Below are 26,869 nucleotides of genomic sequence, written 5' to 3' on the forward strand. Positions count from 1 at the left end.
ACACAGAAAAGATCTGTGTACTTGGGATATGCAAGCAATGAGAAACAGATTTACCCAACTTGGCTAAATCAGTGAATTAGCTCTGTGCTCGAAGAAAAAGTTATCCTTAAAGGCTGTGCTATTCAGTAGCTCACTTTACATCTGAGAAAAGTCTGCAAAAATCCTCCTGCATTATCTCTAGCCTTATAGATTTCTTCTTTTCATCTGAGGCTCAGAGTGGGGATTACCCATTAAGGTGTAGTGGCCAAATCACATTCAATCTATTCTCTGTAAAAAGAAGAAAAAGCTTTGGTCTCTCCTGTCCCCTTCCATCTCATTCACTTCCTGTGTCCACATCCAAAGTATTTACCTCCAATTTTCCATAGGTGAATTCAATAGGTGAATAGGTTCTGAATACCAAGAGGACACAAAGAATGATACTAAAAAACAGTTCTCACTTCTCAATCCTACAAGCTGCATCCTGCTTCTCCAGCACCTCAGAACAATGGTTCACTTAAAATCTTCATTAATTTCTCAACCCAGCAACAGACAGTTGGCAATTTCCAGCCAGCACAGAGCAATTTTGACCTGCACAGTTTCCACAGTATCATCCCCCTTTGTTGTGATCAGGGATGTAACAGTGGCAGGTTGGTTCAGGCCATCTGGGCCCAACCACACTAAAACATCTGCAGTGTTCACATCTGGCCACCCCCACAGCTGAGCTGGCAGCACCAGCCCCAGCAGATGTGCTCAGCCAGCAGGGATGTGACCAAGAGATGCAGTGCCAGCTCTGCCTCTTGCCCTGCCCCTGCAGCCCCAGTGGGACCATCAGCAAGTGGAGTTAAACAAAGGAGTTAATAAGTACAGCTGGAGAGAGGTAATAAAAGCACAAGACAACTAGAAAAATACCTGTGCAAGCAGGTGAAGCATGTAACTACAGGCAACTAAAATGCTTTTACCACACTGAGTTTTTATAGCAATGTGTTTGCTTTTCCTCAACCACAGAAGTCAGAAACTGTAAACATCTGCTTGTTCATGCTGTCTCTCTCCCACAATGTTTTGATTTAGGTATTTTCCTGTAATGTCTGCAACTTAAACACATCAGAATTGTGCCAAGGCTTCAGTAACAAACAGTAAAAGGGATTGAAGGTATTAGAAAAGTGAAAAGCTAATAAACCCAAAGCCATTAAAACAAACTGACAAGAGCCCTGGCATCACTCTGAAGCATTCCAGTGCAGAATTTCCTGAACTGAAATTACCTTGAATGCATCTTTCCAGTAAAAACTGAAATTACCTCCCTTTCAGCATAAGACCTACTGAAGTACTTGACCCTCTGGGCATTATAATCTTCTTGGCAGCATTATCAACAGTTGCTTCAGAAGCTGGTGAGCTGCAAGCCCAGCACAACTGTTTGTCATGGTTTAACCCCAGCCAGCAACTAAGTGCCACACAGCCACTTGGTCACTCCCTCTTATCTACAGGACTCTCAGTGAGGTTTATTCTGCTGCTCTGTTAATTTTATTTATTTGTATGTGAATTCCAAAACAAAAAAAAGTCAATTACAGCTTCCTAGGAGTTATAAAGAACTTGTGTAATGGGGCTTCTGATTTAGTTATCAATCTAAAAAAGATATTCTGTAGTAATAAGTAAAATATAAAACCATAAAGCAAGGTTTGCATTACTTACAGCTGCTCAGATTTAAAAAAAAAAAAAGCAAACCCAAAAAGCAACTACCAAACAAAAAAAATAGAAAAAACCTAAAGAGATTTTTATTAATGCTTTAGATGACTTAGAAAAAAAAAAAGTCACTTAATCATAACATTGTAAACAAGGAAGTTCTACAGCAGTATTAAAAATATCCAAAATTGTTTCAGGAGCCCCATTGATTTGAATTAGGCAGCTGCATAATCACAGGGGCTGCAATTTTAATGAACATTTCAACAGGAAATGTAGAGCTGATTATATATATCCAAACAGGAAAGATCTGAATGCTGCAGCAACTCTTTTTTTGTTGTTGTTTTGTTTATTACCTCAGTGTGCAGATCCAAACCAGCTCCAGAACTAATTCAGAACTCACCTGACAGCCCCTCTCTCCTTGGCTCCCAATGCTTCTGGCTGCAGCTCTGATCTCACTGTCTTGATACATGTCATTAGGCACAGCATTTTGAAAAATAATTAGTGATTCAATCAGATTTTACACTGGATCAAGTGGCTGGAAACTTCAATGCTGTGCTGCAGTTTTCCTTTAAAATACTTTAGGGCATGTTATATACACTTAATTAGATAATGTTTATACAGTGCTTTGAAGAAATAAGGAACTCTGTAAGGGCTGGGTCGTATTTTCAGAGAGGAAAAGAGCAGTGTTGAGACAGCACAGGCACAGAGGGAGAACAAAGCTCTCAAAAGCTGAACACCACCTTGTTTTCAGAAAGGTTTCAGGACATTTGAGAAAAAATATGTCAGCAGCTTCCAACATCCAAGCACTAAGAAAGAAACAGAAGTTGTGAAACAGGGGATGCTGCAGAGGCAGAGCAATGACAGCAAAGTGAGAACAGTGGCACCCGAGTCACAGGGCCAGCAGCAGCTCTCCAGAAGGAAAACTTTGCTTACACTCAAGCCCAGGGCAGTATTATTACCCTCTCACAGGAATTTGCAGCATAAAGACTCAGACAGAGTTGTAGGCCTTGACAAAACAAAGTGCATTCCACTGCTGTGAACACTCTGATGAATAAAACTAGGAACTAATGGAATAAAAGGATCTGGCTGCTTATTATTTTGAGGTGAGGGAAGCAGGGCTTTTTTGTTAAAGTTAGGGTGCTTTTGGGTTGCATGCTAGAACATAAAATACACAGCAAAACACAAAAACATGTCATCCTAGGAGGAACAAGGAACAGCACATGATCTTCCATTGACTGGGCACCCAAAGCAAGCACCAGAGCACAGAAAGAGCAAGGACCAGATTCTGCTCTGGATCAGGATGAGGCACCACATAAATCCTTCATCCAAACCTCTATCAAAAGAATTTGGAAAGCAACAAAGCAAGCTGTGGCTAAATCCACTCAGAAGATGCTGCATCCAGACATTTGGCTCCCTACAGGGCAAGAGGCACAGAGAGTGCTCCAAAGAGTTTCCAGTGAGCAATGAAAGCAAACATTGTATGCAGGGAGCTTTAAAAATGATTGCAAAGAGAGCCCTGAGCTTCTGTTCTGTGCATTTTTGGGTTTTTTATTTGCCTATAACTAAATTACATGATTTCTTTGCAAGTCTAATTAAGCAGTTAATTGATGCTGGTGCCCTTTAGCATCTGGTATTTAAGATTAAGTAAATAATGGAGAAAAGTGCATGCAGCACCCAGCAATAATTAAACACAGCAAGGGTTTGTTCCCCCACCCTCCCTCGTTCTAACCTGTTACATTTAAATTTCTGAGGATAACTGTCTTTAATAGCCTCAAATACACTTACACACCATATAATGGATACTTGAAACAGTATTTTCCCTCCTAGAGATGCTGGTTAGTAGGTGTATCTTTGCTCTTAATCGGGAGATTTCATTTTATACTTGGCACTCAAGGGGAAGAAAGCTTCATTGTGACACCTGTACCTGACTGAAGAGCATGTTAAATGGATCTTCATGGGAACATACTTTTAAATCCAGGACTGTCACTGTTGGCATCATGCATTAAAGATTTGTGGTCAAATTTTTCCCTTTTTCACATGCTTGTTCCTTCCTGATGGACCATTCAGTGCTATTCATGTACTTCCTGAAGTCTGTGGAAATGCAGGTTATGAAAAAGAAAGATTGAGTTACCTAAAATAAAGCTCCAGGGAGACCTTATTGCTGCCTTTTAGTTCTTAAAAGTGGTTTATAAGAAAGACATGGAGAGACCTTCCAGCAGGGCTTCTACAATTGATTTTAAACTAAAAGAGGGTCGATTCAGACTAGATATAAGGAAGAAGTTTTTTACAATGAGGATGGTGAGACACTGGCACAGGTTGCCCAAAGAGGTGGTGGATGGAACAGGCTGGACAGGGCTCTGAGCAACCTGACCTAGTTGAAAATGCAAAATGCCCCTGTTTATTGCAGGGGATTGGGCTAGATGACCTTTAAGGGTCTCTTCCAACCAAACCAGAATATGATTCCATGATTCTTCTCATGTAGAGCACTGCACTGAGACTTCTATCTGATCTTAAGAGCACAGTTTCCTCAGAAGGCCAAATGTTAAGGACATGACATAAGTTTTAAGACCTACTCCAAGTCTTATCCTACAAGAAACTCTGAACCAGCTACAGCAGACCCAGCTCCTGCTGCTCCTCCAACAAGACCACCCAGGAGCATAAGCTCAGTCCAGGACAATGTCAGCCAGACTGCTTTCCTAACACAGCTTTGATTCAAACTAACAACACTATGAAATGTTTTTAGGTCTTCCAGAGCTGCCTGATGGAAGGAATTGCTGCCCAATGATTAGTGCCACAATCTTTTTAGACTCTGCAAGCAAAAAAAGCTTGAGTGCAGACTCCTGCCCACCTCCCATGGGTGCTTAATTAGTATCTCTGGCATACTCAGAGACCTTTGGACAGAGGATGCTACAGAAGTGGGAAATATTATCATCATTATGCCTGCTCCCACCAGTGCTGGCAGCCAAGGGAAAGCTTTCCCAGCAGATGGTGAAGTCATGAGCATGGCTGGCTTTGGTTATAATTTCCCTCATCACAGACTGTCCTTGTTGGAGCAGCTTCTTCCCTCTTTGATGCTTGAAGAGCAAACCAGAGCCTGCAGAACAGGACTGCATCCTGCTGGTCAGTACCACTGACACATCCAAACCAGCCAGCACTCAAATCACTGCAAACTAAATCATCCAAGGGGCTTTCTAATTAAAAAGGGCTTCACTTGCATGGCAATTCTTTCTCTTGCCTGTCACAGTCAGCCCTCCCCTGAATTCCAATCATTAAAAGGAAAAAAACCCAAAGCATTAGTCAGCTTTTGTTAAGTGTCAAACATTCCCACTCTAAACAATGAGCAAAACAAGGAGAGGTGTTTAATAGCTCTCAGAGCAACTTTATACCTTCCTAAACACTATTTCTGTACTTCTTGCTAATTGCTTATTTGCCCTGGTTGTATGGAAGAGCCTGGCTCACTCCAGCTTTGACAGAGGAGAAGAGCAGTTTAACATGCTGCAGGAGGTGTGATATGCCTGGTTCTAATTTTTATCCTTATTTATTTCTGTTGGGGTTAGCAGCTGAGGACTCTGAGCTACCTGAGGCGTAACTAAGATGCCATTAGCTCTAAATCTGTTCCCAAGTGCTGCAAGCAGCCTCTCCATTTGGCTTAGGACATCACCTTGCAGATGAAGCCTTTGCATATGTGGGAACATTCTGCTCAAAATTCCTCTCTTCACCAAAAACTTCCTATGGACTCTGGAATAAAAGCACAGGGTAATGCTCCCCTCCTCTTTCCTGATTTTTTTCATTGTAAAATGTGAAGGATTCTGTAGTAGAAAGAAGTGCTTTGAAATGGGAGTGAAGAGTAATCTCTGCTACTCCCTGTAGTACCAAGGGAGTCCAAACACGTTCTGCAGGGAGGTGCAGATGCATCAGCACCCAGCCCACGGAGTGAGGAGGGGACTCATGGAGGAAACAACCTGAGCTGGAGTTCCTCCCATGGGGGCTGATGAGGAAATGCCTTTAGCCCACATCTGCCAGGCAGCTCCAACATCACCGGCTCTAACTCGGGATTTATTTTTATCACTTTTCTAAAACGAGACAGAACCTTCCCCCGGCCTCAATCCTGCCTCATTTCAGGGAAGGCATGGCAGCATGGCAGGCTAAAAGGGAATCACACACCGTTGTCATTAGCAGCCTGCTCAGAAAGCCTTTGCTGAATCTCTCAGATGTGCACGGTCGCTTTGATGCCACCAGAGGAGAGATTTCTGATGACACATCCGCAGTCCCCAGCGAAGGTGCTGCTGCTGCTGCTGCCTCCAGCCCTTCCTTACAGAAGCTTCTGATCTATTTAATTTAGGTACTTTTGCTGCACACCTATGATGGTGTCTAATCATGGCAGAATGTAACTTTACAGCATTGCACACCTGCCCAATAACCCACCATGCCACAGTTCTCCAACAGGACCCACTGAGACTCTTCTATTCCCCAGAGACAGAAATACACTCAGAGAGCCAGGGAGTGAAAAGGCAATTTGTGAATCTGATCTCATCTTCAGCTTTTCATCTCTTTGATTTTCATCCATTGAGCTGGAGCTGGTTGTATGTCAGAATGAATATGCTGTTCCCTAATGGAAGCTGGATTGACTTGCTCCTCCCTCAGTGGAGATGCCAGAGAAGCTGGCACTGAAATAGAGAAAACATGGAAACCCTGCAGTAGTGAGGGAAGATGCATCAGTGCTGTGACACACAAACCACACCTGGTAGCCTTAGCTCACTGTAAAGATTGGGCTGCTCCCAGGCTCAGAAATGCCTGATGGACATGAGTTTCCTGCATTTTAGGACTCACTATGATTTAACAACACCTTTGGCTCCCTGCACAAAACCACACCAGCACCATGAGGTTCCCAGACCACAGGCAGCAGCACAGAGAGCACTGCATCCTACTGACCCAACACCTGGGTGTCAGCAAGCCAGGTCAATAGGGGTGGAGATGCTCAGACAGGCTTTTCTCCCTTCCTGCTGCTATCCTGGTGTCAGCACCACATCCTAAAGGATATCCCAGCTCTAGCACATCATGGTATGGATGTCAGTGCCATGATTAAGACAGCAAAGTAATTACAGGTGTCTGCTTTTGTATGCTGATTGCTTTCCAAATAGATGTTCTCCATTCCAAATAAATCCACTATGGATTAACATTTCTCCTACTTGTTCACCACCTAGAATGTATTTGATTAGAAAAGCATGATCAAAACTCTGCTTGACCATTTTTCAGCACTTCACCATTTTTCTTTTCCTCATCAGGGAGAAAAATGTATCCATTAGTTAACCTTTTCAAACACATTCTTTTTGTAGCCTAATTCAAAGAAGGATTATAAGAAAATCATGTGAATAGCTTTTTGTGAGCACAGGGAACAAGCATTCATATATCAGAACATCAGCATGGGGAGATAAGGGAGCTGTATACTGAGAGCTTATCTGAATGCAAGATCAGCCCTGTGAAACCAGCATAAACATCAAGGACAGAATCCATATATTGATGTAATTCTTAGTGCTACTAGTGCATTTGTGTGAATTTGCAATTAAATAAAGCTTATTCCTTACAAAGAAAACAAGAAGTTAAGGATACAGTTCAAGGTCTATTGAGATCAATGAGAATTTTTTTTCATTGCATTTGAATATAGCTCCCTCTCCCTCCCTCCCAACATGTCTACCAGAATATTAAGAAAGAAATTACCTGAAATTTGTCTTTACTACTTTTAAACAGACCAAGAATTGAATCCTCAATTCTCCTAGTCTGCTTTCTAAACCAGCAAATCCAAAGCTCTCCTTTCATCCACAGCTAGCATTTAATGTATTTAAATCCACATTAGTTTTGTACCAAATAAAGACATTGAAAATACCACAAATAGATGTGGGTGACAAATTAACTGATGCAGGCAACATAACTTTGAATTTCCTGACTTTTAGGCAATTAAAATATCAACTTAATTGTTGGATCTGTGTAGCTTCTCTCATTTTAATATGTAAATCAGTCTCTATTACGCTATAGCTCAAAGAATGTGTGACTCTGCTTACTTGATTAGGCTGGGAATTGCTGGTCCTGCTGCCACTATCTTTACACTCTAGTGACAACTTGCACATCAAATTCACATAATGCAATGTCATCAACTTACTCATCAAATATAAACTTCTTAAATAGAGCTGCCGCTCTAAAATACCAAACCTTATTTTACTTCATTTACAGCTCCTAAATAATCAGCACAAGTGAAAGGAAAAACAGGAAATTCAACTGCACAACAGTATTTCTCAGAAAAAACAGCTTTTCACAGGCAGGGAGAACAGTCCATACCAAAAGTTATCCTTTGGCTTCCAAATTTTGGTCGCATGTTGCCCCTTTAAAATGTGGTACAAGGAGACAAATTTTATTTGTCAGTCTCCACACATTCACCCCACCTCATCAGGGATTCAGTGTTAAGGAACTCTGATTTATCCTGTGAAGACAGTCAGATGTCAGCTCCTGGCCACATATATTTACCTGCAAATTGATATGAGGACTCCAGAGAAAACCAGCAAACACAGGCACTTTTTTCCTATTATGACCTGATGACAAAAGGAAAACTATCTTGGAAAGTATGGAGCAGGAAAGGGTAAATAAATTCAGTATTTTCCCATTCCTGTAATCTTTCCTGAATCCAATAAACAACCCCAGCCAAGGGGACATTCACCTTGCCAGCACAAGGCTTTTTGAGACTTCCCAGTGTCCTTGACACCACTTGCAAAGTTTCTCCACTGGATTTCTACCACTCCACTGGCTCTCAGAGGCATCAGGCTTTAATTTCCAGGAGAAACAATACATTGATAAGATGCAGAGCAGAGATCTGAGGCTCTCTGCTGCTGGAGTGCTCTGCCACGCTGGCAGGCTGGATTTTCTGATGTCAGGGAAATCGTGTCAGCCTGAATTTGAGACATCAGCACAAGCCTTTCTTCTCAATCCTGCTGATGAATGAAAGAGCATTTTCAATTGTGTACATCCAGAGGCCTTGTGGCACATCAGGACTAATCAAAAGCTGCTCCATGATTCAAAGTGCTGTCAGAGGCAGCTCACAGCACAGCCCTGCAGGAGCCAAAGGGCAGCTGCAGATAATACTGCATTTCCTGCCCTGGAGAGATCCAGCAGGAGCACCCCAGCCACCAAGGAGGCCACAACCAAGCAATGACTCAAATATCCCAGGCAGGAAAACACAAATGCCAAAGTTTATCAACAGCAAAGCTCAACAGGCTGCTGGCTTGTCTCTGAAACCACCAGCACAGAGGGATATTGAGGAACCTGAGGGATGTAGAGCCATAAAGGGTGTTACCTTCCATGTGGCTGTTTCTGTGCAGTACTAATTTGTTTTACACGGATTGTGGGGGTGGGAAGGAGCTAAAATACAGAGAGAAGGTTTTGGATGCTTCAGCAGCTCATTGACTTTTCTCCTTGCAAAGGCTCTGAGGAGAAATGAAGGAGCACAGCTGTTTCTGGTAGTGAGAACAACTCTTCCACATGCTCACTTTGTATTTCAGCCACTGATGGACTGGGAACTGGAATCCCAAGTAATCAGGCTTAAAAATACTGTTTCTATTACCAGTTTTTCCTTCACAGCCACATACAGGAGGAGACAGAATACTCCTTGTCAGCTCAGGTTTCTCTATACATTTTCTCTTGATTTATCTGCCCCCTGATGTCACCTCTACCCTTGCTCTCTGCCCATCTGCAACAGCTTTGGCTACCTCTACCCTTCCCACCTACCTCAGCAAAGGCAGCCTGTTCCTCCCCAGGTGTAACACCACAGCTTTACTGTGTCAGGACCAAGGAAGGAAAATGCATTTGCCCAGGAAACCAGCAGCCTTCTCCTCAGCTGTATTTTTTGCACTGCTACTCATTTCCATTACACCCAGACTCAAGTCAGGATCAATAAGCCCAGAGAACCTTCCCTTGGGAGCTCCTTCCCAATATTGCTACACAAACCATTGCAGATGTTGTTGCTGTTGTGTTTAAATTTGGTGTTCATCACATCTACATTTTTATTTTCTTTTCCATTTCCTTCTCTCACAGCTTATTTTACTATTTTTTTCTTTGCAAAAATGGTTTTATTTTTTTTATGGAACAAAATACCTCTACTAAATATTTTGTAATCCATTTCTACACAGTGCCTAGCAAGAGGGTAGAAGATGCTTGAAAAAAAACCCTTGTAGGACTTGCTGAACAGGAGGATTGTTCTCAGTAGGAGCTGAACAGAAGTATTAGTAGGTTCACAGGCTGCCTCTTAGGAAAACAGAAATATTGAGTTCTCCAAGAACTTCACGTGTGAAATTGGTAGAAAAGGAGGGCAGGAAGAAATCCTGCAGCTTTTTTTGCTCTTTGTGAAGGCTAAGTATAGTCTGGATAGTAACCTCTGACTGACACCAAGTTTTACACATTCACCAGCTACAACAGAACTACTTCACAGAATTTATTACAAACCTCTGGCTCCCTGGACAGCAGACAGAGCCTGAAAGCTCCAGCAGTGTCTCAGTGGCACCTCCCATCCCAGCTTCACAAGAAGCTGCAGGCTTCAGGCATCCTGGGGCTTTGTGGGGTCAGCAACCTTTGGCCCTTGTGCAGCACACAGATCACACTGAGCTCAGGGCAAGTCTCTGGATGTTCAACAGACTCATGGCATCTTGCCACAGGCAGGACACACTGCTTGCAATATCCTCAGTGCTGCATGACTTCATATCTGTATTATCTCCAAAAAAACCCCTTGGGAATCTTTCTGGATGATGAATACTACACATGATTAAAGCAATTTTTTTTTTTTAAAGACCAGAAAGCATTTCTTGCAGCCCTCTTGAGATACTGGACTTTCATTCAAGCCAGGATCTTTACAAATGCCTGTAGTGCCTTCAGTAGTGCAGAACATTTACTATCAAAGGCACTATTGCTGAATCAGAACACACAAAAGCTTCAAGGTGTTTTCCCCTTATGGCTGCACTGCCCAAATCCATTGACACCATTTAGGGACTCTCCCCTGACCACTGCAGCCTGTCAGTATGAAGTAGAGGAGATCACAACCCTGCTAGAGATTTTTATGAAAACAGGTATTTAGCAGCACCACCTGGTTATCTCTAGTGCTGGGCTGAACAAAGGGATATTGATAATAATGAGGGGAATCAAAGCTAGCTCTATTTAAACTATCATCTTATTCCCAGTCTTAATATACAATTCAGGTCCTAAACTGGCCTAAATGTCTTGCAGAAGAGAAAGTAGCACCATGAAAACAATAATAATGAGAATTAGCAGAGAGCTGGAGGGATTGCCCCACAGAGGCTGTGGAGTCAGCAGGGAGGGCAGGCAGCTCCCAGTGGGTCAGCACTGCTGCTAATACCTCTCATCCCTTGTGCTGCTTCCCAGACCATTTGTGGCTTGCACACTGATGCCATGCAACATCTCAGATGATTTCTTCCCCTATCAAGGATATGTGGCCATCTCTGGAGTGAGAGAGGACAGACCTTCATCAGTGCACAGCAAAGCACCAGAGGCAAAGTCAAGCTCTTTATTAACTTCAGATGAAATTGGGATATGCAGAAAGCAATTTACTGAGATACAAGCAGGGCACAAAGGCTAACATCCTGCTTTTAGCAGAAGTCCCTTAACATTTGAGGCAGCAAATGCCCTGGCCCTTTGTCTCTCTTTAGAACAAAGGCAATTCCTTCAGTACAAGTGAAGGGGAAATAGCAGGTCAAACATTAGTGACAGAAGGGTCACCTAATGAATCCTTCCTGTGCTTCAGGAGGAGACAGGATGAGACTGAAGGAGAGCTGCCCTCAGCCAAGCCCATCTGACCAGTGGCCACTGGCACAGAGTGAGGAGTGGAGGCTGCACCTCCACATGTGCACCCAGCAGCAGCTGAGGTCATGGAAGAATCCTCCATCAGCTGGACCTGGTGTCATTCACAGGTGCAGCCCTCACCATGTGTGGATTCCCTACACAGATGGCAGGAAGCACCAAGGCTTCCCAGCACCAACAGCTCAGCCAACTGTGGATGGAGAATGGCAACTTCTAAATTCCATCTGCTCCTTTTTTGTCACCTTCTGTACTCAGAAACACATTCATCAGAAGCACAAGCACACTGGGACAGTGACAAATTTTCTGTCTCTGGCTTGTCACTTCAACAAGATTAGATTATTTTAATATTAATTCATTACCCAATTTAAATCCAATTAAATACATTTTACAAGGCCTTGGCATGGCTGTGATACTGGGGACAGCCCCTGCTGAACACCAGGTGTGGCATCTGTGTTAGGGCCAAACACCTGCCTCAGAGTGAGATTCCCAATCTTTCATCAAGGATTCCCTTTCCAGTTTGTCCCTAACAAGGGGAAAAGGACACTGAAACCACTGAGATGGATGAACAGCTTTTCTTTTTGGTGGGATTATGCTCAGGAAAATAGTCCCAAAGTTCTCCACAGATGGCTGAAATCAGAGTTGATTTGCCCATCTTCCTTCCTGGTAGGGGTGCCAGCCTCTCTCTCATCAGGAAGAACATTAAAAGCACTTTTCCTCTTTCTCACAGGGAGAAGCTGCATGAAGAAGGGAACACTCCAGTGTAGCTATGGGATAGCAATAAATCATGAGAGCTCATGGAAAATTTGCAGTACTGCATTCTTTTAGTCAGGAACCAGCTTCCATGGATCATCCATCCCTACCTTCAGATACATTACCTTGAAGACAGGAACACAAATGGAGATAAGGAGCACCTGAACCATTCTTTCCCATTTCTATCTATGCTTTGTTACAAATCATTACTTCTCTCAGCTCCCCATTAGCTGACACCTATACATTTGCTTGCAACTAAGACCCAAATCTACCTCTAGCAGTGCCAGAAATAAAGAGGTTTACCAGGACCCCACAGGGGAGAAAAAGAAAGATCTAAACAGAAATGGCCTGGAGAGAAATGAGGAAAAAAATAGGAAAAGCTATGGAGATGGAAGAAAAAAAAGTAGAAGATGCAGACTGAAATACAGAAGGGGCAGTGGAGGGAAGGTGTGAAAAGCATGGGAAAGGGAATGCAGAACTGGAACAGATTTCTGTGCAGCAATGCCCTGTGCCACCTTTCCAAAGCTGTCACAATCTGCAGCCTGTTTCCCAGGCAGGAGGACTCTCCCCAGATGGCTGTCTGACCTTGCTGCTCCCTGCTCTTACACAGCCCAGCAGAGAACACAGCACTCACAGACTCCAGCCCACAGCCCTGCCACACTACCACCCCACCAGCCTGCAGTGCCAATCTGTATTTTGGAAAAGGACAGGATGCTGTTACAGCTCTCCATAGGTCCCTATCTGAACAGAGACTATTATGGTATAAATGAGAGGAAAGGGCCACTGAACCACGTGGCAAGTTGCCAGGCTGTGCTGCAGCCTCCAGCAGTTATGCTCAAAGAGATTTAAAGTCCAGCATAACCTTGATTTTTAATAGAGTCACATTTAATGAGCTTTAACGTCCACAGTAATAATTTTCTTATTACCTACGCAGGAGCCGGAAATACGATCAGAAGAAATGTGCTGCACTCCAGTCCCATGAAGGGATTTAACAATACATTATTATCAAAACCATCAACATCATTGTCCTTAATGCCTTTTTTTGGTTGGTATAATTATAATTCTGTGAGCCATAAGCATAGCTGTTGCATACCACATAACCTGGCTGGCTGCAGGCCACCCAAAGCCCTCACCTCTCCAAGCAGCCAGCTTAGATGGCAGAACAGGATCATAAAATCTTACATTTACCTCTATCTGTCTAAAAGCAAAATGCAAACTTATATATGACCTTTGTTGTCCTCCCAGTTTTTATCCACACTCTTCCTGCTCTGTCCTTGCTCTCTCTTCATCTCATTCTACTCTGACACCAGGGACCTCCCACCTCAAAAGCTCAGAGAACTGAATTTGCCTCTTGGTGTGTCACAGGAATGAGCTGGATAAACAGACAGATGGGGACTGCAGCTGACAGAAAGGGGTGCAAGAAAAACTCCAATTCTTGTTATTTTTGCACAGAAACAGCTCCACAAAACTCACAGAAATCTGCTCCCTTATCATGCACAGCAAACCTCCCTCCCTGGGGGAGCCAATTGGACAGTGACAAACAAAGCAGAGGGAGTTTCTGCCACACACTCCCCACTTCACACCTTGAAAATACACTGAAGCAGAAGGCATGTGGCAGCTGTTCCTGTGGGCAGAGCTAAGAAAACAGCAAAAGCTGGATCTTCCATGTCTTATCCAGAGGGAGACAGTGTGAGTTTTCTGGCCACTGGAATCCCTGCTGTTGAGCCACTGCTGAACAGCTGCTGTAGCCACACTGCAGATGCAGGATGGAATCAGTGCAGAATGGATGCAATTTGCACAGCACACTTGATCAGCTGTCCCCAAACCCACCAGGAGCTCTCCCTGCTCCAGCAAGGAAGCCAAATCCAGCATTCACCTGGCTAATTTAAAGCCAGCTCAGAATAACCCAGTAACCTTGTGGTCAGCACTGCTACACCCTCAGCATCTCTTCACATCCCAGCATTTGCAGTTGCCATGCTCTGACCATGCTGCTGAATGCTCCCACAGAGCAGAAATGAGAGTTTAGGTGTATTTATGGCAATGTGCATGACAGTGATACACACAAGCACATGAAATACAAGAAAAAATGCCCAAGATCTTTCCACATAATCTGGCTTCCTATACCTTCATCCTGTCCTCAAAAAGAGTCATCCACAGGGCTGCTCCATCCTTCAACACCTTTTTCCTATTTTGTTTACAAGAACCATTTCCAGATGCACTTATAGGCACTCTGAGAATACAAAGGGCCCTCCTGTGACTTTGGTAAATGACACTGAAGTACTTTCCACCCTTCTAAGTTCTGAGCCTGATGCTCTCTTCCATCTGAGCTGGTCACCAGAAGTCAGAATGATGTAGCTTGGGACTGGGGTAAAAGGCAAAAAAAAAAAAAAAGCATCACATATGTGAGGCTGGAAATAACCTGATATCCAGCAAGCTGTTTGTTTTCCTGTTGGAATCAAAGGCAAAAAAGAAAACAGCTTTAAAAATGCATCCCTTCTGAGTTAACAACAATCCTGGTAACATCCCAGCACAGAGGCACCTCACAAACAGCTAAAAGCAGCTGTGTGGCAAGGCAGCAGAATAATAATTCTAACACATCACAGGAGGCACATGTGAGGAACACATTCCCCCAGAAGAGATGGTCTAATTACTGCAGGAGGTACCCCAGAGGTTCATTCCTCAGTGACAGACATGGGGCTGACCCACCTGTGCAGCCTCCCTGGGACCCAGGGCATAGGGACAGACAAGGGCACTGGGCAGCAGCAGCACCTTCTGCAATTCAAACCCCACAGCCCAGTGCATTCCAAACCCAAACTGCAATGCAAGAGCTGTCCCCAAGAACTGCCCATGGGGGGTCTGAGACTGGAAGCTCCTACAGACAATAGTGTTTTAAAATGTTTGCCAAATGTTTCATGCTTATGCATCTGTTAGAGCATTCACTAACAGGAGTGACAGAACTGTCACTTACTTGTAACATGCAGTGAGCTCTTCACTTTATGAACCACCCCATCTGCACCTCTCACCATCATATTTTTAAGGCTATATAGTACCATAATCCACTATGAGATGCTGGAACAAACACATTCTCAGCAGTAATAAAGTGCCATTGTTTGAGCAATGGGAAAACAGACAACCTACTTTCTGAGAATTTCAGTTTCATAACAGAGAAAGATGTTTCATTCTGTGCATTTTCTTTAAACCAGGGCTCTGTCCTTTTGTGGGTCTGAAGTCTCCAGCACTTGTGACCTTTGGGAAGAGCTCTGCTCTCTCAGCCTCATCTGAGGGAGGATCTTGACCTCCAGACATTGACTATGTATGTGCAGTTGGGACACACCAGGTTTGCTCCACACAGACCTTCTGTTCTCTTTCCTTTTTCTCTTCTCTAACAAATTGTTTTGAGGCCATGAGGGAGTTACAGCAGTAACTTCTCCTGGGCTCTTCAGCATAACTCGATTCTGCCTGGTCCCTCACAGCATTACAAATGATGGGTTAGGTTTCACTGATATCCTTACCTTGATTTTCAGAGTCTGAGAGCATGTCTGGAGGTGATGATTTTTGGGGTTACTGTACTAAGAAGTCTCACTCAGGTATGTGAAAGGAAGACAGACTGTACTGGAGTGCCACAGAATCTGTGAAATGTATTTAGCTCAGTGAAAGATGTACTCTGCTTTCATGGAGTATTGAATGTAGCTGTGATTAATGGGCCACATATACACTGATAAACAATATTAATTTGTTTAAAGCCAGGTCTGAAAAGATTTCAACCACTTGCTTCCCTGCAGCTATGAAAGTTATTTCCTGCTGTCTGTACTACCTCAAGGGCTAAACCAGCCCTGAAAGGAAGGAAATATTTCCTTTCATTCTGTCGGCCTTTGAAGGTTGTTGTATTGGTATTTCATTTATCATGAGCAAATGATATGAATTATTATTATTTAGCCTTACCACCCACCCTCTACCACACTGCCACAGGATTGCCACCACCCATTCACTCTCTCCTGCATCAACCCAGCTTTTTTCATTTCCCACATAACCACTCCATCAAGCACATCTGCAATGCCTCCATCTGCTTCTGCACTCAGTTCCTCTGGCAACACAGATGAATAAATCCATCCCCAGGAGCAGAAGCCAGCAGCCTACCTGCAACTTCTTGAGGGGACTGAAAAGCCCCAACTCCTTCCAGCTCCCCAGAGAGGGAGCCGCCCCCCTTGAGCACCCTGACGAGCTCCCGCAGCCTCTCGCACTCCTCCTGCAGCTGCTGCTGCTCCTCCCTGCGCTGCTGCTTGGCCAAGCTCATGGGGTTCATGCTCAAATGGAGAACTTTGGTTCTGCTGGGGTCGTAGTCACCCTGGGTGGCAGAAAAAAAAACAACAAAAGCACATTGAGTAACCAATCCAACCTCCAAGTCCAGCCAGCCTGTACCGCTCTGTGAAATAAAAAAACGTTACAGCGGAAAATGAGGTGACATTCACACAGTGACAAGTTGAAGGCAGGCAAACCCAGGGTTGTTTCTCCTTCTCCTGCTACTCCATCTTTAAAAAAACCCCTGAAACAAGGCAAAGAAACAATAAACAAACAGAAAATAACCAAACCAGAAAAAACCACAGAAGCACCCCACTTAACAGAACTTGTTCCCTGGCTGACACTTCCACAGTCAAATTTAACTCCAGAAATGAAGTTTTATAGCTGTATTTAAAATCTCTTGATAGCAGGAGATTATAATGAACACCCAATCACACCCTTAAACTACAGCAGGACACCCAGTGCCAGCCTGATTTATTGCTCATATGAGCCAGCAACATCCATGGCATCCAAAGGTGGAGTCATTAGCAAGTTGTATCAGCTCACCCCAAGCAAGGGAACAGATATTCCATTCCTTTTTCCTCAAAGGAGAATTGTATTTACAGCAGTTTAAATAGTCAGTCAAGCCCTAAGATGGTAAATTAATATTCTTTCAAAGCAAGAGGAAAACACTGATGTTTCATTTGTGATTTCAGAGAGACAATTTTCATATAAACTACAGGAAGCCTCACAACCATAAATGTAGTAAAACATGTGCTAATGCTGGCTGCCACGGCACTCTGCCCAGCTGAAACCCTATAGCAGTGCCTGCATAAAAAGCTATTTTATATGGTAATATTTTTCCTTCAATTAAATCTCGGGACCTAAAGTGATTTTGTAAACATTAATTAACCCTCAAGAGCAGCATGAGGTAGGTATTATCCCAATTTTATCATTTCATTTCCATTAAAGACGTGATAGAACTTTATGTGGTGTTTTTTTCCATGCAAACCAGAGCAGAGACTGAGCAACTTCATCCTGCATTGCTGGTCACAGCTGGTAAGAGACCCCACAAGATCCCACTCCCAAACATCTTTTATTGAAAATACTCTCTATTCACATACTGTGAGGCCCCTCATCAGGCAGTGAACTGCTGAAACTCATTGTCCCAGAGCCTGACAACAGACACAAAATGGCATCAAAAATGGGTTTGACAAATTCAAGAACAGCTCCATAACTGGGCCATGCCAGGGCAGGACATGTGAGAATATTCCAGAATCTCTGGTTGCTGGAAGAGTGCTGGAGAGTGTGGACAAATTTGTGGGCTCTCACAAAATAGCAGCTTCTATCATTGTGCTCAAAGATGCTCTTCTGGGATTTTCTTCTCAGTTTAAAAAAAAAAAAAAAAAAAAAAGAGGGGTGTGGTGGTTCTTTATAAGTACTCTGAGAAACCAGTTTGACCACAGCTGTGCATCTGGGTAGGAGAGAGTGACTGTTGCACAGTGTAAGTCAAGTTACAGAGAAAGGAGATCACCTGTGTATGTCCCACCAAGAAGGAACCCCCAGGGCTCTGCCCTGGTCCCAGAGCTCACTCCAGGAGCTGGGGAGACTCAGGCATGCAAACCTTGGGGACCTTTCCAGCTGTTTGCACTCCCCAGTCAGCAGCAGGTGGTCTCCCAGCCCTTGGCCAGGCACTGAGCAGGGGATGCATGTTCTACTGCCCAAGCCTCCTTCAGTGACTCAGGAACACCTGGGAGGGCAGCACTGCCCTGCAGCCCCACAGCAACAGGGCTTTGTGACCCCAGCTCCACAGCCAGGCTGGCACAAACCTCCCCTCATTGCCAATCAGGCAGCTCAGGACAAAAGAAGAAATAATCCCAACCTTAATCAATAGAAATTCAGGTGAGGCCTGAAGCAGCATCTTGGAGATGTCAGAGAGGTAGAAGGAAGACAGCTGCAACATCAGCTCATTAAATATATTTTTCCCAGCACACACTGGCATTTACAAACCTGCTTTTGCACTCAGTTCATTTCTTCTTGTGCTATTTGCACTTCAGGACTCCTCCAGACAGGTCAGGGCACTCCTCACTCTTGTGTTTGTCTTTCAAGGAAGAGATTCAACTCCAAAGTTTGCAACAGGGCTTGCTGTGGCTGGCAGGAGGATGCTCCAGGGTCAGCTGTGGGTCCCAGTTCTCCCTGGGCAGCTGCTGGTGCTTCTGACCAGCTGGGAAGGGCTCTGGCCCTGTCTCCCTTGCCAAGGTGAGGCAGAGCTCAGTTCTCATCCTGGCTGCCAGCACCACTCCAGCTCCAGTGCAGGATCAGCAGTGCTGCAGACACAGCAGCATCCCTGTGTGAGGAAAGCCCTGCACACCTGGAGACTGCTGCAACCTCCCTGCTAGGGCTGCTGTAACCCACTGCACCAATCTGTTTGTCCTGCAGGTTATTTACTCTTTTCTCTAATCTACCTGGCCTGTCTGTAAAGCCCTGCCATGAAGCTGCAGTGCTTTGGCTCTTACAGATCTTTCATTCTCTCCTTTCATAACATGTCCCCCCTTGAAAAATCTTGTTCTAAAACTCATCACCAGGACTCAGCCTTGTTTTCAGGGTTCTCCTCAGCACATCAGTCTGAAGCTTCACTGAGACAAGAGAATCTCTTCAAAGCCCACAGTGTAATGAAGGCAGTGGCAGAATCCATCTCATTTAACATTTCTGGGAGATCACTAACATGTTTGCTATGCTACTCACATTTCTGGGCTAGGGGCAGCAGCTTTCTCTTTCTTCTACACAGCACACATCAAACCAGTACATTTCTCCCTACAGCTAAAATATTAGTGCAGCTGGTTTATATTACAGCAATGCCTAAAAGAAACCAAGTGAGACAAGGATCCCAGCATGCCAGGCTCTGTACAAACCCCACAGGGAAATATCCCCTGAACCCAAAAAAGCAGACAACAAAGATGCAGTAAGTGAGGGGAGTGCAGGTATGGAAAGATGCAGTCTCTGGTTCCAGGTTCCTCAGCACCAAGGCAGAAAAGAAACCACATCTTCAGAGCTGCTCCTCACCACCAGACCATGCTGCCACACCACAGTTGTACCAAGCAAAGTGTTACTTAAATCTCCAGGAAATTTACTGGCGCTGTCTGGAGCTCCAAATAAATGCAGGAAGCTTTCCATGGAAACGCTGCAGACCAGAGGCAGTGTCTGATGAAAGGGATGGGTCTCATGTGTAGGTAATCTAGAAAGTCCAAACAGTATCACACCTTGGGACATTTAGAGTGTTTTTTCCAAATTTCTGAAGGTTGGGGGTGACTCTGCATCATGAAAGTATGAGTGGTTTAGGGTTGGCTCTATGAAGACTCATGGCTGGAAACTGCTAAATTTAAGAGACATCAAAGCAGAATTAAAATCTCACTAGCATTTGATAGACATGAAACCCTAATGCTTGTAGGAAACCAGGGACTGAAGAAAGCAAACAACATCCTCCTTGAATCCCTTTCGTTCTGGAAAATGTAAATTGCTGTTTTTCTCTGTCAACTGCACTTCCACCTACAATAAATTAGTCTTACTGATCATAATTTTGTCCTTTCAGTTGTGCAGCAGAAGCCTGGAAAATTGCTTCAGGCACTGGGAGAGAAGACCTAAAACAGATTTGCCCATTTAGAAAATAATTTCTAATCTTGGTTGACTGAAGAGGAAGACCAAACAGTGGCATTTGAAAGGCAGAGACAGAAGAGACAGAAGAGAGAGCCACGTTCCTTGGACAGGAGCTGGGACTCCCCAAACAGCTGCCCAGGCACAGCTCCAGATGCTGCTTCTGTGCTGAACCAACACATGCAAGGAGATATTGCTTAGCAGAGTTAAAAAGCATCTTGTAACAAATGGTAATGTATCCCTGGTTTCTCCAAGAAGCGTGAAAATCGTGCTGCAGGTTTGGAAACTTGGCCTGAATGTGAGTTTGGCCAAATGCACTTAAGCTCATGGTGCCTTTAAATGGAAATGTGGGATTTTTGGGTGATGGAGGTGATGTGTGACCTGCAGAGCTCTGCTGGAAAGCCATCCCATCCCTGGCTCCTTCAGCAGTACCTTGGTAGCTTGTTCTGCTCACCAGCACATCATGGCCAGTGTCTCAGGCAGCAAAGATAACACATCACTGCCAGTTTCTCAGCAGCATCCCCTCTTTACCCCTGTTTTCCCCAAGACCTTAAAAACCAGAAATTGTAGAGATTCTGAAGAGAAAATTACTTGGACTAGAGAGAACTGCTGGAATTCATTGATTCTTCTTCTCAGGAATAACACTGAACAAGTAAGTCAGATTTGTCAGAAAAATGTACACAGAGCTTCAGTTTAGGGGGAAGCAATAAATACCTTGACTGATGGCAACCAAACCTGGTTGGCACTTAAAAAAGTGAATTACTCATTCCTGGAAAGCAAGATGTTAATTAACTGATTTGGTACTTAAAGCAGGAAAAACTTCTTCTTTTTTTGGCTCTCAGAAGGGCACCGGACATTTTATAGAGATGATTTGTTGATTCCATGTTAATATACTCCACAATTTGTGAAATAATGTTGTTTTAATGCATTATCCTCAGCCTTCCAGACATATGCCCTAGGGTAAACAAGGGAAACTCTCTCATGAGCCACCCCACTGCTGCTGTCCCAACTGTGGAGTCACTATGTGAGACAAACACTGCAGATGCCACACACAAATATTGGCTTAATGCAATATGTTCCAAGCACACTCTGGCAGAACTATTTAGTAAAACTCTGGCTATCAATAAACTTTCTGACAAAAGACTATGGAAAAAAGAATTTGTAACAGGGCCAATTTGTCATCTAGAACCGAGGTACAAGCTCAAGTCAGATGCTGCTGCCTCCCCTCTCACTTCTATCTTCCAGCTTGAAAAAAAACCACCCCAGGGAGATACTTGTGCTGATGCTATGTGTCATTTTTTAAAACTATATTATTGTCAAACAGTCAGCATGTTGGTCTACGTGTTGAAATTACAGCTCAAAAACTTCCTAAGTAATCTGCCCATTAGGGAAGAATCAGTCAAGTGCCAAGGCAATGAATGAAGACAGGACTGCTTTAATCTCTGAGAAACAGAAACTTTTCCTTTAGAAGAGGAGTTGTTTAGAAGAACAATGAAAGCTGCCAGTGACAGCACCTTGAAAAGGGATGAACTTATTTTGGCACCTCTCCTCCTGGTTGTTTGAAAACTGCACAGTCCCAATTCAGAGATGTCTTTCTCCAGGAGCTATAAAAGCTTTTCTCTCTACTCCACTCACTTTCACAGGCACACAGGTAAGAATAAAGTACTTAAAACCATGTGGACCACTGTAAATTTGATGAAACATTCAGTGCTTAACAACTCCATTTAAGGTCTATTCATCTGCTGCAGGTATTTCTGATCAGAAGGTAGAGATGGTAGCAAAGGGAATAGTCTCCATTGGTGTGAATAAGTTTATCTAACACCACTAATGAAATTAAAGAAGTCCATACATCCCAAAAAAAGGCAATAACTGACAGGCTACAATGTCAGCAGGCACTGTGAAGGATTTTCAGCTGACTTCACATCCTCACAGGCTCCTTCTGTTTAATGTTTTGGCAAGCAAAATCATTGAAATCCATAGATGGGGCTGACACACACTTAAGCACCTAATTTTTTCAGTCTTGGTATCTATCAGCCTTAAAAGATTGTGATTTCTGAGCAGCACAATAAATTCTGGTGTAGCATATGGACAGCTGAGCTTAATCACTGCTGGCTGGCAATGCAACAGCTTGTGCTTGGCCCTGCTGAGAAAAGGCTGGCAATTGGAAACTCTTCAAGGAAAGGACCATTTCCTCTTCATGGGACTCTCGTGCATGGTGAGAGCCACCCAAACACTGCTGCCTCCTGAGCTGAGGAATTTCTTCCCGTGCTGACTTCTTAAGAGAGGAATCACCAAGGTTTCTGGGAACACATTATTCAGTACTGGGGAAGTTAAATAGAAATGATTTAAGGAGTTTAGCAGATTACATCAGCTTTAAATGGGTCAGTAGTTACCTTGGAAGAATTGTTGAAATAAAGAGTGCATCTAGCTGTAGGAGACAGATGGGAAAATTTCTTATGTACAGATATAAAACATAAAGCATCAGTTGGGGGGATGGTGGAAGAGATGTGTTTGGAAAGCATCCAACTGGCCAGGGAATGCTCTTGCTTCCATTTACTACCTCATGTAGGCAAAAGAGTAGCTTAAATTGTAAACACTAACACACAGCAGGTAATTGGGTATATGCAGGTGGTCAATGTCCAAAACTGAACTTTTGAACTCTTGAGCAGAGGATGGTACTTCACTGCTGGCACAGCTTGGTGGTACACTTTAAAACAGAGTGGCACATCCTGAATCCCCAAATACAGGACAAAATGTGACAAAACCTTACTCAAGGTGTCTGGCTGGCCTTTCACTGTGTCAGGCTCCAGCTACTGAATTCTTGCAAAATTCAGATTTCTGATGCTAGAAGAGCTGAGGCTGCTTTTGGGTATGTGCAGGTTTATTCCTGGGATTCAGTGCCTCCTCCTGACCTCGGATCCTTTACACAGCTCAAGCATGCCTTTCCCAAGGCTTGGGGTTCTGAAATGACTGCCTGGCTTCACTGCAAACATGTGGTATTTGTGGGTAAACACAGCCACACAGGCTTTGCACACAGCTAATGAACACCCTGTTGCTTCCACTGAGTTATGAAAGCAGACAAGTCACATATCATTAGAAGTCATCTTTGAACGTGTTTATCTTCAGCTTACAGTTAATGGCTCAGCATTTATGTCAGGAATTGTCTGCTGTTAGTCCTGCATCAATACCCATCAGAAATTTCACTCAAAAATGGAGGGAAAAAAAACCCAGCAGGAAGGCAAAATTGGAATTTATCACCTGAAAGGCACATGCAATGTCCCAAAAAACTACAGCTCTTGCTGTAGTAGCTTATTAACTAGAATCTGCCTGGCTATTCAGGTGAGCAGCTTCTCCTCATCTACCTAAATATTATATGAACTTTAACAGCTTAAAAAAAATATAATTGGTTACTCAACTCTCTCATACAAAAGACTATTGGAAGCATTTCTGCATCCAATACAAGGCAGCCTCAGAAAGCTTAATCTTACCTCAGGAAATGCCATTTTAATGGAAATTGTTTCTTGGTTTTGTTCTTTTTGTTTCTTTGCTCAGGCTTGTTAAAGTGATTAGAGTAATACCCAAAGTAAACTGCATCCCAAAGAATTCCCTCTGTACCCAGGGCACAAAGCACAGCACACTCACCAGCCCCAGCTCCCTCTGTCACACAAGATAACCACACCAAGGGATCTTTAAATTCTGTGGAACAGGAGCTGCATTAACAAAAGTGGATTGCAAAGATGAGACAAAGCAAACTAACAAATAAGCAACAACCACCACCTGCTCCTTGTAGCTTTGCCAGTGTGTGCATGCTTGACATCAGAAACAGTTGGGGAGGAAAAAAAGAAAAACAGAAGGTGCTGGATGCTGGGGAAAGGCTCATTTGTTCCCACCAGGTCTCATGTCGCCTCCCCACCCTTTTTCTCTCTCTCCACTGTTTTGTTTTTTGTTTTTTTTTTTTTGCGTGCATCTGCACAAACACTACACTGAAACCTGGCAACAGAAATTCACTGGGGCAACCTTTCCATCCTTATCTTAGCCAGTTCTTAGTACACCTGCTCCTTCTGTAAATCAGGAAGATCTTTCTCCTTGCCCAGATGATGTGACCTCTTGTTCATACACCTTGATTCAGGCACCCCTTCACCTCTGGCCTCCTGAATGCTCATGTCAGTCATTTCCAGAACAGTGAAGACACTCTGTTAGCCTGAGTTATGGCTCTTCATCCCCAGTGACTCCTCCAGCAGCCCAACAGCACATCCCTGCTCCCAGGAGCAATAAGTAACCCCACATCACTCCATCAGCAATGCCACCAACAGCTGCTCCTCCCACAGAGGCTTCTACAGGGGTTTTTCTCTTCCTGTGCAGATCTTCCACACCATCCACACTCATTGATATTCCTCCCTATGGCCTCTTTCACCACAGCATCCCCAGCAAATTAGCAATGAGACAGGGAGGTGGCTGGAGTTAGGCTGTATCACAGACAAAAAAGCTCTAATCACCCTAATCACACTGTTCTAACACCAGAACATATCTTTGGGTACAACATGTAACACATTTTGGACGCTGCTATGATGGGAGTAATAAAATAAAATGTCTTAGCAGTGCTTGGAAGCCCTTCAGGTACAGTTTTAAAAGGAGATCTGTTTTCTATACCTCTTTCAAATGTGTTGTTCCCTGGAGGATGCAAGACTGTAATTTGCATTGAGTGAGGCATTCAGATGAGGTCTGGGATGCAAACAAACGTGACAAGAAGGTTAAGAGTCAGGACAGAGAGACAGGGAATGACATGAAGCTGGGATAATCTAAAAGAAAAAATCCATCCAAAATGTTCACTGTCCTTTTCAATTGCTGCTCTTCCTTTTATTGAAATGGAAGAAAATCATAGTCTGCTCTAGGATGATTTGTTACCACCTAGGCACTTGAATTCCAGGGTTTCTACACTACTTTTTTCAAGTCAAGGATTCCTGTCTTTCCTGAGAACAAAGTCCACAAAAAGTTGCTATTATTTACAGTCTAGTAGTGTGCAGAGGAGACCTGTGCTGGTTCAAAAAAACCTCTGATAAAGACACTGAAAATAAAAAGCACATAGGTTCTGAAAACAGCCCCAAAGAGCTTATAGTGTGAGTTATAAAAATTCCTTTTCAGAGATAAGTCTTAACTTTATATGGTGAGAAATGCTGGCTCTCACAGATCTGAATTTCAAAAAAACATTCTATCAACTTTCCCATACAAATGAAGTAACTTTGGTCGAGAATATTGTTGAGAGGTGTCAGACCAAATCTAGGTTTTCAAGAGAAGTACACAGAGTTTACCAAAAAGTTTAACTATTTCTTTGCCACTCTCTTTTTTATTCTGCAACATGCACATACAGTTACTGTTCAGTAGACCAGAAAGACAGGAGATACTTGAAGTTTTTTTGTAATATTCACTCCAATCCAGATATCCAGCCACTCAAAGCTTTCCTTCCTGAAAATGCTCTATAAATCTTGCTTTAATGCCTTCATAATTCTATGTTTCCTGGTAAAGCTCTGCTTTGGAATGGGACTTGAAGGAGAGATCCCAGAGGAGAGCAGCAACACAAACTGGCTGTGCTAGACCAGGACCCAGCATCCAGACAGGAAGGGAAGAGTCAGAATGAAGTATGACAGCAGAGGTCCTGCTTTCAAGACTTTATAAAGCAAAGTAATGCTGCAATGTAATAGGATTTTCCAGCTAATGGATCTCATTAGCAAAAAGCAAAACCTCTACGGGTATTTTTTTAGATACTATCTGGTATAAAAAGAAAGATGCATAATTTAGAATTATGTAAAAGCCTTCATGGAAGCATCAAAGTTCATCTGAGCATACAAAAGCCTGACAAACAAGTGACAAGAAGTGCTGTCAATCACATTGTGTATTTGTACAGCAAACACATGGCACAGGGCTGGATGCTGAGGTCAACCACAACAGCAATGCTGAATCTCCTAAAGGCTTTAAGTGCACCAGGACATTTTGATCCTGTCATTTAATGCATATAAAAGTACTATTCTATGTCCTTGCATGTCTAATTCCAAGCTGGCAGGGCAGAAAGCAAACCCACTGTGTCTGAGGAAATGAATGAGCACCCTCAGCCCTGGCTGCCCCCTGAGCCAACCCTCCCATCACCACATTCCTGCCTCAAGCTGGAATTCCACCCCAAGAGCAAGTCAAGCTCCCTTTCCTATCACACAGAAACCAGGACAGACTCAAGTGGCTCAGAGAACTCATCTCTGACAGTCTCCTCGAGCAGCTGGGCAGTGTCTGAGTGGGATTTACAGCAAATGTGCTGCAGGTTAAACAAGCTCCAGTGCAGCCTCTCCCTGCGAGGGGTTATCCCCTCCCACACACCTTCTGCTGTGGCCAAGCAGACAGAGAAGGGAGGAAACAAAACATGTCCCTGCAACACAGCGAGGGGAAGAGCAGCACAGCACAACTGCCAAGTTTTATTCATTTTGTCACAGTCACTTCACAGTGATGTGGTGGCTGCCTTGCCCCTGGGGAGAGCTCATCTTCCCAATATCACCTCAGGGTCCAGCCAGGTACAGGTGGGAATTCCTCTAGTAATGGATAACTGGGCAGAGGGAGAAGTGAGAAAGCTTCCAACATCTCAGAAAAACATGAATCCATGTACATACCATCCTTCCATCCATGCAGTCACCCACATTAT

General features: G+C 43.7%; 1 protein-coding gene across 2 annotated transcripts in view; it reads right to left on the reverse strand.

The window, feature by feature from the left end:
- Positions 1 to 26,869, reverse strand: part of MAD1L1 (mitotic arrest deficient 1 like 1) — a 341,085-nt gene that overhangs the window by 104,474 nt on the left and 209,742 nt on the right. For both annotated transcript variants that reach the window (XM_056502893.1, XM_056502894.1), the window contains one exon: positions 16,396 to 16,603. In XM_056502893.1, coding sequence (XP_056358868.1) covers positions 16,396 to 16,603 — 208 coding nt within the window. The remainder of the gene's footprint in view (positions 1 to 16,395; positions 16,604 to 26,869) is intronic.

Source organism: Oenanthe melanoleuca, chromosome 14 (genome assembly GCF_029582105.1).
Source record: "Oenanthe melanoleuca isolate GR-GAL-2019-014 chromosome 14, OMel1.0, whole genome shotgun sequence".
NCBI lineage: Eukaryota > Metazoa > Chordata > Aves > Passeriformes > Muscicapidae > Oenanthe > Oenanthe melanoleuca.